General features: G+C 39.6%; 1 protein-coding gene across 1 annotated transcript in view; it reads left to right on the top strand.

The window, feature by feature from the left end:
* galnt18b (UDP-N-acetyl-alpha-D-galactosamine:polypeptide N-acetylgalactosaminyltransferase 18b) overlaps nt 1-17,049 on the top strand; it is a 52,264-nt gene that overhangs the window by 22,330 nt on the left and 12,885 nt on the right. Inside the window, exons 3-6 of the mRNA XM_037481925.2 lie at nt 109-275; nt 4,803-4,986; nt 5,734-5,931; nt 6,719-6,833. Of these exons, the coding sequence (XP_037337822.1) occupies nt 109-275; nt 4,803-4,986; nt 5,734-5,931; nt 6,719-6,833 (664 nt within the window). The remainder of the gene's footprint in view (nt 1-108; nt 276-4,802; nt 4,987-5,733; nt 5,932-6,718; nt 6,834-17,049) is intronic.

Here is a 17,049-nt window from a genome sequence, read left to right as displayed (position 1 = left end):
GGATCCTGATATATTGTCTGCCAAGTATCAATAATAGGCTCTTTATGAATCAATGTATCTCTTGTATGTGACCTTTAAACAACATGGTATGTTTTTTGTCCTCCACAGGTGCAGAAACCTCACTTATCCTTTAAACCTGCCTCAAGTGAGCATTGTGTTTATTTTTGTGAATGAAGCGTTTTCCGTCATCTTGCGGTCGATTCACTCTGCCATCAACAGGACGCCATCCCACCTTCTCAAGGAGATCGTCCTTGTCGACGACAACAGCAATAACAGTAAGCAGCGTTATTTTCTAATGGAGCAATCAACCTCTTGTTAAACTCTTCCCCCAAACTGCGAGGTATGTTGCCTCGGCAACTGTAACCAAGCACAGCAGGACTTTTAGGCTTTGGACTTAGGAACATGATGAAGTAGTGTGTGGGGCTCTAGTAGAGAGATAATCTGCACTTAAAGAATTTGGGGGTCGGTGAGGTTTTTTTAACTTCAAAAACACAAGAGCAAAAGAGAATGAAGAGATTAAATAGTGAGTGTTTCTGCTTTGCCGAACAAAAACAACAATACAAAAACAATAATAATTCACTTGCCGTACACAGTAAGTGGTAGAAATCCTATTTATCTGTCGTATGGCATCGTTTAGCCTCAGAAATTTTGCATTAAATGTAACATATTTAAACACCCTATTCAGGATTCTGGTTTTACAACAAGTCATCTAAAAAAATATGTATCTATGATATTTACTGCTTCTGTGGACTCCAAATATTTTCATTGTTTATTTTATTAGGGGCTATGTTCCTTAGATTAGATAGTTGAAGTACACTGATTGGCTGCAAAGTCAGGAAATGTGCTCTGAGGCAGATAACAATCCAGCAAGGTGATGAAGTGTTTGTGAATATCTTGTCTGCATGTGCAACCCTAAATCTAGGGATCTATATGCACTGGAGGCAGTGCAAACAGTGTCAGGTTGAAAAGATATTCCGTGTAGGCTGGGAATGTTTAACTATGAGTGCAAACAATGATGTGGGCAATCAACGCAAAGTCATCTGTGAAAAGTGGACATGGTCATTTTCAGGGGGACTTAACTACATTGTAAAGACAAAAACAGGCTATAAAAGGTAATGATACTCTGCCAAGGTCATTTATAAGTATTACACTTTTGAATGGCGTGCACTGCTTGTAACAAAGGCTGGCAGAGCCATTACGGGCAGTCAACACAGGAAATACTGACATTGGGAAGAATGTTTTCCAAAGTCAATAATGCAAAACATGGAGCGTTGCCTGTGGCTTGATGGAACAGAATATAGATCACTGTAGTTTATCTACGTATCTCAACGTGCTGGAATTAGAACCATGACTCTCCCTCTGGATGGTATCGAACAACCATGTCAACATATGAACATATCTGTGGCAAGATGTAAAGTTGGAAAACCCTACGGTTAGCTCCAATTTGAACATTTTTGAGTTAGCTACTCATTACCATTCATATTTCATCACGTACCTGAGAACCCAGGAGCATTCCCTTTAACTCCTTCAGGCACCCAAGTCACGCATTGACATTTTGCTAATGGCATTTCACCCAGTTTTCCTGAGCACTCTGTCTCACTGCGTCTGGGATGCCTGGTGTTATCCTTATCGCCACGACTGTGAATCTTATCTGTGCTAAATGTCGTTAGCCTAGTTGACCCTGCTGCTGGGATTGTGGATGGGGTCATCAAACACAGCTGACCTCCCAGGCATTCATGGCTTTACATTAGTCATCCACCACTGTCGCACAGCTCACCTCCAAGAGGCATTAGCATGCAGCAGGACGTGCAGCCATCAAGGGAGGGAAGGGTAAATTGACCTAGCCGATTCCTCCTTAATTGGATAATGTCCCGAGCTGTGGCCTTAGACCGTCTTTGTAAGAGTGCTGTTTTACGAGAGGCTCACCTATTAAACAGTCTGTCGGAGAATTTATAATTCACTAAACCTCAATATAATACCACGGTTTGTATACATGTGATGATGATGATGGATTGGATACAAGACTGGTAAGATCTTGGCGGTAGAGTGAGTTATCGTTTGGATATTCTAAACACAGATCTTGACAACCGTGGAGTTGTGAAGTCAGAAATTGCCAACTCCTGTGGTGCAAACTACACAGCAACTGTTAGACCTGTATCAAAGCCAATGTGCCATCTGCTGTGCAAGAAGTGATGCCTCTGAGTTGATACATGCTGTTTAGTCTGAACATGCATGAAGATAATGTTTAGTTCTTGCTGCTTGGACAGACAACTTGAGTCTTTTCCAGGGGTGGAAAGTATCGTTATACATTTACTTTGGTAGTTGCTGTACTCAAGTACAATTTTGAGATACTTCACTTGAGTACTTTTTTTTCTTTCTACTTCAGAGGATAATATTCAAGTGCTTTATTTTACTGGATGAGTTTAATAACTTAAATTAATTCATTATTAATTCAAATTCACCCCACCCTTACTAAATGCAAAGTGAAACTGATGTACATGATTTAACTTCAATAACTATAACAGCACATCATTCTGAAATGGGCTATTTTGCATCATGAGTACTTAGTTTGAGGTTTTAATTATAGTTTGATGATGTATTTTTCCTTAAGTAAGACTTTAAATGCAGGATTATTTAAAATAATTCTTCTACAGGCATTTATTAACATATCGTTAAAGGAAACAAACACTAAAATCCCATTAATCTTTCAGATGGTTTTCGCCTGGTTATTCACAGACATATGACTGAAAAGTACAATTTAAAAAACTGCTTGACAACAATATTCTATAGCCATCTCATGTTTTCAATTTATAAATCACGTGTTTTTGGGGGATTCGGTTGTTTCCTAAAGCTTATTTCTCTCCAGCAGAGCTTCAGCATCCTGAAGGGTTGATGACTGTTGGCCATCAGACATTTCTGGTGTAATGAACTGTGCTTTTTTATAATTTATTATTAATGTAACGCATCCTCATTATTATTTTCCATTCACACATATATCAGAACTCTTAATTCTAGTTGGATTGAAAATGATAACAGATGTAGAAAGCATGAGTAACTGTCGTAGCCTTGTATACAAGTATTTAGTAATGTTAATTTTACTATTACGGTAGCTTTCCTTTTTTCTTCTCTTTGGAGACAGACCACTGCTGGCTCTTCTGAATGGGACACTATCATACTCAACATAAATTTGCTAAATTTACAGATTTTTATGTTGCTGTCACAGTTTGGCTTGTGCCGTCAGACTTTTTATGTTAAGACTGTGTTGCATGTTTTGGAATCAAGTGACTTTTAGTGTTAGGTGTTATGTTTCGTTTTTTGGATCGTCTCAATTTTCTCCTTCAGGCTCAGTGTTTTCTGCTTCTTATTGTTTAAAAAGCAAACTTGTGTCTTGTTTTTCTTCCGGCCTTTTTTTTTGTTTTCTTGCCTTTGTGATAGCCTTCCCACCCGGATCAGTGTCACTTGCCTCTCTTCAGCTTTGTTGTCACCTGTTCCCACTCCCACATTACTCTGTGCTATTCTCTTTCCCAGTTATTTGGTTCATGGTGTGTTTGTCTTCATTCATGTTTGAGTTTGGTACCAGTCTACTTGTGTCCTCATTCGCCTCCTTTCCAGATTGTAACTGTCAGATGTGGTGTAAAATGTTTTTGTATTATTCAGTTATTTCATGAACCAGCAGCGTCTTTTATAATGATAAGTGAAACATTCAGATGTTGCTATATTTTTACAAAATAGTTATTTATTAGTTTTCTCTGCTGACTCATGTGTCAGTTGTTGCCAGGAGCAAATGGAACAATATCAAGAGTTGGGTTTTTCACATAAAAATATAACATGACTTCATGTACCCTGTGGGAATTTGGGCTGTTAGTTCTGTGGAATGCTTTGATAAACAGATCGTCTTTTGTGTTATTCTTGCAAGCAAATAAGATTTGTATTCAGTTTTTTACAAATGTTTTATCAAAATGTATTGTTAGATTCACTGAATTTTATGTTGTGTGAGGATTGCTTACTTGTGACAAGAGTTTGCAAAAACAAATATGGCAGCTGAAAAGTATATAGAAATGTACATTCAAAATGATTTTTTTCAAAGAACAAATCCTTTAAACTCAGAAGACTTTTAGAATTGAAATAGAGTGAAGACAGCCAGAGGTGTGGAGGTATTTTATCTTTCACAGTTGATAGTAGGCTCAGGTTATGGAATTGTGTCTTAGCTCACTCGCTTTCTTACATCCCAGGCTTCCACCAAAGTTCTGACTTTTCAATATCGTGATCAGTCTTGACTTGCATTTTTTCTGGTTGAACCACTAATATGTTGCTGTAATGTATTTGCTGAAACATTACTTCCACTCATAACATGTGGGAACTACTTTAGTTATTTTTCCTTTGAGGAGCATTGTCTCTTTCATTCTGCAGGGTATGCCTCATCATGAAATATATAGCCGAGTAATAACGGAGGTAACCCTCTGAGCCGAACATTAGACCGGACAGACCTTCTCCATCACCTCCCCCCATGTTTTGGAAAGATTTGCAGGCTAAGTTCTCAATATTGCAAAATCCCGTTATGGCTGCAGCCTTATGACGGTCTGCGGTTTTGGCTCAAGCTGCTGCCTCCTTGGTCCAGTGATCAAAGCAGTGAAGCAGCAATTACTTTTGGCCTCCTACCAATGAAATACTACCCACTGGAGGTGGATATGACGGCATCTCGTGGGTGGATGTTTGCTCACAACTTCACTCACTTCATCTCATCCGGGATCTTCAAAATCTGTTCAGATATTTATGTAAAAATGTGTGTGTGTGTTTTGTAGATGAACTGAAGGAGAAGCTGCAGGATTTTGTATCTGAGACAAACAGACAGCATCCAGGATTCATCAAGATGGTACGTCATGCCAAGCAGGAAGGTCTCATCCGTTCCAGAGTGAGCGGGTGGAGGGCTGCTACGGCCCCTGTCGTTGCCCTGTTTGATGCCCACGTCGAGTTCAACGTTGGTTGGTGAGTCACTCACAACAACATTGGCATGAGGTTAGCTCAGCCCAACACGATTGCGCTGGTTCTTGAGTCACATGCGGGTCTGTGTGGGTTTCATGCTCTCGTCCAAATCCGTCAATAGACCATTTTCTATTATTAACACGTATTACTTTTCATTTTTCATATCTCTAATGTTTTATGTGGAAAGGATCAGGTTTTTTGATCTATTTTTCAAAAGCAAAAGTTTTTGCAAAAAGCAAAAACATTATGCAACCAGCTTTCCTCACTTATTTTAAAGACTAGAAGCAGGGGGAAAGCATTAGAAATGAAGGTTACAAGATTCAAACAGACAACATACGGGAGAGCTTTAGGGCGCAGCTTTAGGGCTTTAGGGCGCAGGTGGGCCGATTGGACAGAGCCAAATGTAGAACCAATTATTGAAATGCATATTACATTCTTTTAAACATCACTAGCAGTATTCTCATAAATGTTTGCCATGTATTTAGATGAGGAGCATGAATCACCCTTTTGCCAAATGCACAGTATAATTACTGAATAGAGTGGGTAGTTTTTGTATATTGTTTAAAGCATGTTTTATGGTCTCATATTTTGATCTTATATTGGATTGTGAGGCTTAAAATCTGGATGGAATTCATCTTGAAATATTGAAATAGTTTACTGAGAATTGTGCTTACATGACCGACAATATTGAAAAAACGAATACAAAAAATACTATATAAGTTAAATCGCTTTGTCTTTCCATATTCGAAGGGCTGAACCTATTTTGGAGAGAATAAAAGAAGACAGAACCCGCATAATCTCCCCATCGTTTGATAACATCAAGTACGACACGTTTGAGATTGAAGAGTACCCACTGTCTGCCCAGGGCTTTGACTGGGAGCTGTGGTGTCGCTACCTCAATCCGCCCAAGTCCTGGTGGCATAAGGGCAATAAGAGTGCTCCAATCCAGTAAGTGAAAAAAACCAAAATGTCTTCAGGGCCTGATTCAAATGATGTAACAATATAATATATTTTGCCGGTAGCAAAGCGGGATCCAGCCCCAAAATAATTGCTAAAGTCTATGCAACAGAGTTTCCGCTGGTGACGTTGTTGCTGCCGTCATCAACCATCTCATCCACTTCCTTAATATTGTGTGTTTGTTGCAACACAGAGTGTTGGTTTCGTAGTATCCTTTACGTGTTTCAAACATTCAGTCTCATTCCTGTATTTTTAGTTCATTTTGATGCATATGTTATAAAATAGGTCTGTGTCTGGTCATGCGAGTAAGATGCTCTCAAAATCGACAGATGTTGACGATCAGACCAGTGAGGAAATTAGCAGCAAAGTTCTGAAAGTGGTAGTAAATGTAGCCTTTAGTTTGTCCAGGAAGAAGTGCTTCAGCGCCACAATACACAAGGAGTGATGGAGAAGTATTCCGGTAATTTACTTAAATAAGGGTAATAATATGATCATTAAATCATATTATAGACATAAGCACGAACTACCCCTTTAATCATTTTTCCACAATTTAGCACACTGAAGCCCCATGGTCAAGTCACACAAGCTTCAATCTATTCTTAAGTGAGAACGTGTCCGCCCCGGTAAAAGGTTCATTTGTGTATCATTTATGAACAGATCACAAGTTGTCACGGTCACATTTTTCTGCTTTTCCTCGCTGTTACTATAGCAACTGTGCCAAGCAAACCCAGACTGCAAAAGACAAAACTGATTTTCATAATGTTCCCCCCCCCACCAGGAGCCCGGCCCTGATTGGCTGCTTTGTGGTGGATAGGCTGTACTTTGAAGAGATTGGTTTGCTGGATGAGGGGATGGAGGTGTACGGGGGAGAAAACGTGGAGCTCGGCATCAGGGTGAGTAATAATGTCAGGCCGAGGCCATGGTCCATTGTTCACCCAAGTAAAGTGTGTGAAATTAACTATGATAATGAAACTTAATGACTGTTGGGAGCAAGGTCACACAGAGGCCCCATTGTCTTTTTTACCAAGGTCATTGAAAATTGTCATTCGAGCGACGTGTGATGGTGTCTGTGCATTTGAAAAATGGTGTGCAGATGGAGTGACAGTTAAGAAATGTGAAGTTGAGTTTTATAGAGTGTGTCATGTCAAACCAACAGTGACACTCAGCCCAATGGTTCCTACTAAAGACAATATAATGGAAGCTCAAGGTCCATTTAGCTGCTGTTTTGAAGCTTCCCATCAAATCACATGATCTTCATCACCAGTACTTTAAACCCTACATATACAGTAGCTTCATTCTTAAAACAGCTCAGCGGTGCCGTCTCTTGCAGATGTTACTGGAACAGCAGTGAAGTGCAATTGTTTGGGACCATTAGTTGTGCATGACTACACATCTGGTGCTCTAGTGAGTACTTACAACAGCAGGACAGTGTATGTGGGATTGAGTCAAAGTACTGTACACCACAGTAATAGAGCTGTTTACTGACTTGAGCCTAATTGTTGACTCTAAATTTCCTGTAGACGTGAATGTGAATTTAAAAGGTTGCCTGTCTGTAAGTTTGATTGACTGGCGCCTAGGATGTAAACTGTTGCTCCCTGGAAAAGAGTACAGTTCTACAGTGAATCTCATAATACTTTTATTGTCAATATCTTGTCAAGAACAGCATTTCTCTCTGACAAGAATATATATATATATATATGTATATTTAACAATAAATTGATCCTACTCAGTCTATGTAGCTGAGCCTGATATAGCATATACTATATCAGGCTCAGCTACATAGACTGTATGTGGGAGTAGTGTGTGTGTATATTTATATATATATATACTTCCATGAACATTACAGTGGGAGAAATTATCCTTTAAAAAAAAATTACCAATTTAGCCTGAAGTCTGACTGATGACCATCATCCCCTGGTGATCTCACTGAAGCACATGTGAGTCGTAGGACTTAAAAAGCATCTTTACTGCTTGCAGTGATGAGAGAAGAGAGCACCATTGTTCAGAGTGGACGGACGCGTTGAAACGTGCTAGTCATGCAGTCCTCTCACAGTGCAATACTTAATTTGTACGCCATCACCCACGCTGACTTGGATGAACATCGGCTTGTGTGATGTGCTGTTAAGTTGAGCGTTACCACAAGCAGATGGGCCGGAGAAAGAGCAACCCTCCACAGGGAGACCTAATGATAGCATACATTAATGCATCAGCCTGTTCAATAAAAGCAAGCAGCAAGGGACAGTTCCTGCTCAGCTCCAAACCTAATACAGTGCACCGTGATAAAGAAACGGAGACGCGTTTACGACAGGCCGCCGAATGTGAAAAGATCCATCCTCGCTGATGACAGAGAACCAATCATCAGTTCAAAAAAAAAAAAAAAGGAAAGGGTGATTAGTCCCATAAGTCATTTTCCAGGAAATACATGCTTTTAGAATTACGGGGCTGATAATAATGAATGCTGGAGGATTTTATCGCACATTATAAACCACGATCTTCTCCCTATGTATAAACAGTTAGATTAATCACTGTGCTTCATTGCTCTGTACTTTGAGGTTACCCTCCATGCTGTTTACGTGCTCGGTTGTGTTGGACTGAAGGAACTCGCCCTTGCCTGGAGGTGAATGTAGTTGAGGGTTCAGTAAAGCTTTTGAAAACTGAGGGTGACACAGTTAGCTGAAAGCTACAGCACCAAGCTGAGGGACCTTGGCTTGGCCCCCAGATTAGCAGCCCCGTAGAGCCCCAGCATGGTCTGCCTGTCTGCAGTGTATTGGTCATGCCTTGAGACCACCTGCCAGCACACAGACTGGCTGCTGACGGATCCTCAGAGACACACGCAAACCAGGCTAACCGCTTCAGGCTTTGGCTGACACTTAAAAGAGATGTCCTGGTTAGTGCGAGGGTGAAGAGCTGCTCTGTGTTCACATTTCGTCACAAAGTGGAGGATGTTTCTATTAAGATGTACAAGAATTATTATTCTCAAGAGGCATTAAGTCATGCATGATGCATTTGTTTGATGTGTCCTTGTTTTCTTTACCTCTTTGATCAGGTATATTTATGTTAGTTATTTCCATAGCGCCCTATGGAGATAATGTAGGCTTCAGCAGAGTCTGTCACCTCATCCCTGACAGTCACTAAAATACCAAACCCAACACAGACAGTAGATCCGGCCATTTTTAAACCGTATTTTCACTTCAAAGAACTTGATGCCCCATATCAAGTGGGCCGAACCCGAAAACCGAAGATCACTTCCAAATACAGTATTTGTCTGACCCCGAGCCAGCCTGGGCATTGTCACTCTAATATGTTGTTTGGGAAATCCCTATAAACCATGATCCACTCGAATATGTGAGGTTGCACTGACAGTCAATGCATTTGTTTGATTCCATGCCGCAGTAATTGCAGCAGTAAGAGAAAGCACATCACATGGATGCGCTGGCGGATGTGTCTGCTAACCACAGTGTATGGGTTGCCCTTTCAGTATCCCTTCTGCCGGTCCTGTCCTGAGCATTTATCCAACAGAGACCTTGTGAATGCAGGGAATTTATGATGATGCCATCTGTCGCAATAAATTGATGAGAAATAATCCTGGGAAGCTTGGTCCTTGTCTATAAAACACAGCGCAGAGTTACGGGGCCGACCCTTTTTAGATGAATGTGCAGAAAGCCCTAGATGTAGTTTGGTGACTCAATCACTCAAGTCACATTGTATGGTGGAAATAAAAGCAAATCGGACAGGACCCTTTATAATTTTAACACAAATGATGGTCCAAAACACCTGTGAATACTGGGTGTTGTGCCAGTGGAGCGCAGCATGGAACAATGCATCACAAAAACACTAAAGCAGACATCATCACTCTCAACCAGTAACAGAAAGGTTCAGTTGAGAAAGGAGGATCATTGAGGGCTGTGAAAACCAATTATGATGTGCGCTTTGTCCAGTTTTTATGAAACTGGCATTAAAACACCATTACTGTCATAAAAATGAGTTTAACCCTAGTATATTGCAGAAAAGTAACGTGTATTTATCTGAATGAGCAATTTATGTACCAATGTGAAAAGCACATATATCACAAATGTGATATATGTGATATATGTGAAAAGACTGAGTGTTGACAGTGACATATCAATCTGCTAAATTATGTAAGAATACAGTATTTTCATTCATCAGATTTTCTAAGCCTCGAAGATGAAAACAACATTATTTACTCAATTCATCCAAACTTTACAAGTTGATGATCTTCGCTCTGAACAAGGAAATTATTATAGAATATTAGTGATACTGTAGCCCTTTAGAATATATTTAATAAAAATAACCACTTTCTGCACTACAAAATCAGCATAGTTAAATATGGCAATGCTTTTAGAAAGGTAATGAAATTCTAAAGATAGCAATGGTTCACAAGGATGCTTGTAATATTATAACAATATTTCGTAAAATGTACTGTAAAGAATATTTATTGATATTAAAGATATTTCAACAGTAAACCGCTAGGAGCTTCCAGACTACAGAAAAAACAAAGGTCCACTCATTTATCTTCCATGACCTTCATTATTCCGGCGCGTTGGTTTTAGAATTGATTTTAAAATTATTGGAATCACCTGCAAGGCTTTACATGGCAGCGGTCCAGGGTACATTGCTGACCTTTGTTTATGCTTCTTGCAAAGCAAATTATCAACCTTTGTTTGTGAGAAGTTCAATTCAAATAAAGCATGACATTGTAATGTATTACAGCAACATAATGATCATAGCTAACCACTGTATCATGCAGCATCACTATTAACAAAGCTACCGTAATGGTAATATACTTCAAAATAGTGCATTTTGTTTGAAATACTACATAAAATGTCACTAGAACCTATTTTTATATTTAACTACCGGCTAATTTAATTTTGGCTTCTTAAACTAAATTTAAAGCCAGGCACTATTACACCACATACTGTCATAGAATAGTTCCTAAGGTTGATTGATTTATTTAAAAGACAGAGCTCATATTGTGGTTTCCTTTACGGACCATTTGCAATGGACAGGAGGGGATCGATATTGGAGGAGTGATGCCAGAGGACCAGGTGAGGGTAAACACAGTGTGGCACAGTGCGGTTTTTGAAGAAACCCTCTAAATGGCAGATTCAAGAGCACAGAGTAAATACTGAAGCTTGAACATGGATCCCCGTGGAGAGGCTGAATCATATTTGACAGATCTGGTTCAGTTCCTGCTGGACCGTTTTTGATGGCCAGTATTGACTGTGCAATCTGAACCCCTATTTCTTTTATTTACACTTGTTGCCTTTTCATCCGGTATCTCTGAATTTCTCGGTGGACAATCTTTCTTTAGCCATCTCCATCTGATAACTTATTATTCATGAGCTCATTCTACACTGCATACAGCTATATTTATTGCTTTGTGATTTGAAAGCGGATACGCCTGATTTACATATTTATCCCCTCAAATAAACATCTTGCAGAAGGTGCGATACTCTTCAAAACTTGCACAGCTCCAGTTAACTGAAACATTTAAGGTTAAGTATGAAAATGTAGTGTCAAATTGGATTATTTATTATCCTGAGCCGGATCTAGTGGTTTCATAAATGGTTTATTGAACGGTCATATGTATACAGAAAGGCACATATGAAGGTTGTTGTGTTTACAGAGAACTTGCTCGATGATCGTGTTAAATGTTTCACCCCCGAAGGTGTTCTCTGCTGTTTTTCTCACATTCGCACTTCCTTGTGCTGATGACACTTGTAAGGAGGAAGGAAGCTGCTTAGATCGAAACATAAATCAAGTCCCTTGTCAAAAGGATATTTTGTTCTCTGTTGATTCAGTGCCGCGGCAAAACAACAAACCCACTTGTTGGCGTGGCAGACTGCAGGCTTTGTGATATTTGGTAATAACCAGCTCTCAAGTGGTTGCAACTGGCAGTGCAGACGTGCCAAGAGATACGTGTCACTGCAGAATACAATTTTTTATATTGTTCATGAGCACCCAAAACATCCTCAATGAGGTTCTTGTAGCAGGCCAGTCCAATATTTCTAAATGCAGGAAGCAAGGGATTTTTCTTTTCTGCAAACAGAAGACTAAGAAATCCCTATTTGATTATCACAACTAAATCAATGAAATGTCTATGTTTAGTAAAGCAGCAGTGGGGCAAAAGATCTTCATTGGTCTCCAGTTTTTAGAAGCATGATAAGGGGAATAAAGCTTTGGGACATTTTAATGCTGGTTTTTGGTGGCCGTTGATAAAGGAAAGTACTTGTTTTTACTATCAGTTCCTTATATTTAGAATGGGTTACCTGCTGGCTGAGTGGTAGCTGGTCCTTCATGCATTGCATGCTAATCTGTGTCTGGGCTATGAGAACACAGGGTTTCCAAAGCCTGCCTGATGTCAACTAACTGAGGTGTACGTTTAGCTGTTTGTTCAAACCAACTGTTTTATGCTGTTTTAGTTTAGTGTTGATATACAGTATATGTACATTATTGAAGGTTGAAGACCTTGTATTGAATATGTTTGCACTGCTGACTTTGCTCTCAAAGTGTAAAATATTCCATCTAGACGTTAAAATGTAAAAGAAATGATTCTTATTTGAATAGATAGTGAATAAATAGAATGCTAAAGAAGTTATGTAAAAAAGCTAGTTAGTCTAGAATAACACAAATTACATTACACAAACATCCAATTAAGAAACTCGTATGCTCCTCTTCCCCTTCCACAGAACTCCGTGTTTCTAGTTAGAGGGAATGTGATGGTAAGTGGTACATTAATATTTCAAGGCTATGACTCTTCACATGGCTGTCGGCATGGATTACTGCAGCCCTGTCTCCTACAAATTACATTTATATGCATTTATTCTTCATTAGCGATTTATGTTCAAGGACAATGTTCAGAACCAAGTGATGGTCAGCAAAAGATGGTGGTGGATGGCCATGTAGAACATTTACCCTCAAAATGGGCAGCCTAGCCTCATTTCCACGTCAAATTAACAATCACCCTCTGGATTTGGGGGAGATTTTCACAGTTAGCCATTTTACAGAAAAAAGAACATGTCTCACATTGTTCCAGAGGTATTAAGTCATATTGATAGTTATAGTTGAGTGGGTCCTGTTTTTGTTTTTCCTTGGCTCAAAGACAATAGAGTTGAACAAAAAAAGTTTCAGTGCTGACAGCACAAATATAAACTTTCCCTCGTCGTATAATGTGATGGTTACTTGTCATTATTGATAGAGGCCTATAAAAAATGTTTAAAAATTGCCAAAGCCTAAGGACATCTTTTTTGTCACTTCAACCAACAGTCCAAAAAAAATTCAGTTTACTATCATGAAAGACAAGGACATTCAGCAAATCTTTGCATTTGAGAAGACAAAACCACAGATTTCTTTCTACCCGTGAGACTCATGCGGACAGAAACAGTCTGCCTGTTTTGTGCTCAATTGCACAATGTAGTTTTGCAGGATATTAAGTGTGTAGAAATGACATTACAAGTGGTATGCAAACATCAGATCAGTACGTCAAAGTGTCAGCAAATGATGTTTGGAGAAGGACAGCAATGGAGACATATTTCAGCTTTCTTCCTCTACAATTTGTTTTTGGATGGCCTGTAAATGGTTGTGTGGAGAGGAGAGAAAATGTGCTCCTCCTTTTCAGCAGACAGAGCAGGTCGATACAGATACAATGGAAAATCAGCGCCAATTGTCTGCACTGCTTCAATAAGCTGTGGGCACTAAAATAGCAAGCTCAACTGTACCTTAAACGTAAGTCTTTGCTTTGAAGGCTTGTGAAGGGTTTTGTCATCAAAAATACTGGGAAATGAATGCAGTTGGAAATATCAATGTTATTTTGAAGCCAGTTAGGTTGTCTAGTGTTACAGTAGAGGTGAAAGCAGATAGATACACTTTGGATAGACAGTATTCCTAAAGCATCATAAATCAAAGAAATGTATTGTGAAAAATGTTCTACTCGTCCTGTCGGGAGGCTTCAGAAATGTGTGTTTTGTTTTCTGTTGCGTTACATCTGTGACATAAATGTGTACAAATGGTTCCCCATATACTATTGATGGAGATTTGGTCACAAATCAATTAAACTATTATAATGCAGTTTGGCAGACGTATATGGATGTATTCAACCTCTATTTTACACCTTTATATCCAGCAGTTACTGACTTGGTTTTAGATGTAATGACCAAGCAGACCTTTAGAGAAACTGAACCTCTTTGTCTTTTTAACTTTGGTATCCTGCAAAAAACTAAAAGTATTAACATAGCATTCTTCTGTCATGTCCTTACATCTAGTGTAATTCCACTGCCAGTCAGCTTTTATTAAGGGGCACAATGTTTATGATGGAAATGCACCCTACCTCATCATATCCCCGCATCCCGCTTGCAGCTTGCAGTGATGACTCATGGCATGACTGATGCATGAACTCATGGTTCTCCACATCTCTGTGCACCCAGCTTGATGCGAGGCCCTATTCTCTTTTCTGAATCCTCTGGTTTTGGGTTTCTTAACCAGCCTTCAGAGGCAACATCTGTTAGAGAAGGACTGGAAACAAAAATATATATATACATATCCCAGATTCAGAAGTCAGAATACTCACCTGTAGTTGATCCAAACAGAAAGAGGCTGGAGATAAAGAAGCTGCATTGTTCTTGTATTGCCATGTTTCTTTTAAAAAAAGCATGACAGATCCACTAATACAAGCCTCAACTAGTGTAGGTAGTAAGAGAGTAAGCTGGGCATGCTCACATTTGCAGCTCACACAATCCGTTTCTTGGCTGTTATGGTGAGGCAATGACAGGTCTTACCTCTCAGACCCATGCACACTACTTCAAAATGGAAAAATACCAAAGCTTCACACACTTGCTGTACCTAGTTACAGTTGCTAAGCTATGATATGTCAGTAGTCTCTCCATGATGATCAAGCATAGGGATAATTGGGTTGCCTCGTATTAGTGTAAAATGTGCAAATGTTTTGCGTTTAGCCAGTCTAACGATACTGGGGACATCCACGAGCAGCAGAGAAACATTTTATGTGTGCATTCATCTTTTGGGCCGTGAACATTTTGGAATTCATTGCAATTTACGCAGTTTAAAGCTGCCTCTGTTTGTTAGTGAGAAGTAGAAGAAGAAAAGAAACACGTTACAGCCGTCTTTCAAGCTTGCAGGGGGTGAGCGTTTGTCAGTCTAAGGATAGATTTAGTGTGAACTACTTTAAAGCAGCCAAACATACACAAACGTGGTTGGAAAAAGTTCAGAAAATTATAGAGTTGAAAAAGCTAACCATTATGCTGGGGATTGTATTTTTTGTAATTCAAATTGATATTGCCTCCCCATTAAACAGCATCATTACTATGCTTCATGCCCTGAAATTTTGTGCAGACTTCCATCAAAATCCACAAGCCTCTAGAGGCTCTGCTCGATAACTGGCCCTATTGTAGAAAGAACAATTATTAAAGCACTTCCACTTGCATTACCTTTACATTAAAGCTCTTTAGCTCTTGCTCTTATCCAAAGCAAATTACAATGAGTGCAGCAGTAAAAAATTAGCTTAGGCTGAGGCTGATGGTGCCCTGATAATAGATCTGAGCAAACAGCTCTGTAATTTGAGACCTTCTCTCTGCAAGAAAAATAAATTAGAGGCAGAACAGCAAGATCAGATTTAGACAGGAGCATATTTGTATGAGGATGTGGCTTGTAATACTAGTGGGAGCAGGGGACGTGAGGCATTTCTTGAGGAGATGAGTTTTTAAGTTTACAAGGGATGGGAGTGGTTGTGCACGGAGATTGCTCCGTCACTCTGGAGTCAGGGAGACTGGATGGAGTGAGGACCGGACTTTTAATAACCCAAGGTAGACCGAAGGGTGAAGTGGCAACTGGATATGTTCGTATTTAAGTGAATGCAGTATAATACTAGTCCTAAATTATGCGCACCAAGTCTCAAATGTTTGATTATTTGCTATTCATTTTGCTCCTCTATGTCCATTTCTCGTCTAGGATGATGCCACCATCTTGGCGTAAGGGGCATGTCGGTTTTTGTTGCACATGCTGTTGAGCCGTGCTTTCCACTTTGACTGCAAACAGAGAAATTGTACGAGTCATGCATGCAAACTAGAAGGTGGGTTCCAAGGGGAGTTCTTTATTAGGAATATCCCACGATAATAGAATGTTACATTTCGAATGGAATAACAATGCAGTGTTCGGTAGTAATGGAAGTCTTGTGTTGGCAGTAATGGCCCCGTTCTTGTGATTCATTTGGAAAATGGGCAGCAGGCGATTGGTGGTTAACTGCAGGGGGCACAAAATCTGAGGCATTTGTTTTATTGTTTGAAAGGAAAGTGGACAATGAAGAATGGGGGCCGAATCATTGGGGTGGGGGGGTGGCATTGTTGCACATAGGCTGTGATTGACTGTGGCTTTTAGAAAGTGAAGGCCCAATGGATCAAATGTTTCAATGCGCTGTTGTCAGCATGAACAAATCGTACAGGTCATGTGTTAGGTTGGGTCCAGAGGGATAAGACCGCGACAGATTATGTGCTGTGTTAAAATTATGTCATTTATCTGCTTCTGGAAAAGGCCCACAAATAAATATATCATCAGTCAGTAATCTGGAGTTTCAGTGTGACGCCGGGACGCCACTACAAAGCAGTTTCTATTAAATTGAAATGGCATGAGATTTTATTTCAGTATTATTTACGTATTATCTACCGAGACTGAAATGACAAGCTTATTTTTTTGTCCATCTTAAAATTGGAGAAAGTAATTATACATGACGTCCCTCATATATCTTCACACTTTTTATATTGAGAGAAATCTCTGTGTAGAAATGCTGCACATTTTCAGCATTGTACTGCCTCCTTTTAACAAGGTTTGTGTGCATAAATGCATACTGTGATGGGTCATTAAGTTCATAACGCTCAGCTAATTACCAGCTCTGGATTCTAAATGTGGGACTTCCAGCAGGGTTCAGGTTTTTTACTGTTGCAAAAGCCACTAAAAACAATAAAAACAGCAAAGAGGCCATTTTCTCTTGACTTCAAAATCAATGACAAATCACCGGCCGTTTGTGGCACACATGCTTGACGACCAGTTCAAACGCCACAGAAAGCGTAAGTGTACCAA

The sequence above is a fragment of the Pungitius pungitius genome, chromosome 4 (assembly GCF_949316345.1).
Source record: "Pungitius pungitius chromosome 4, fPunPun2.1, whole genome shotgun sequence".
In the NCBI taxonomy this organism is placed as follows: Eukaryota; Metazoa; Chordata; class Actinopteri; order Perciformes; family Gasterosteidae; genus Pungitius; species Pungitius pungitius.
Note: the sequence above shows the minus strand (reverse complement) of the source record. Positions and strands in the feature narration are given on the sequence as shown.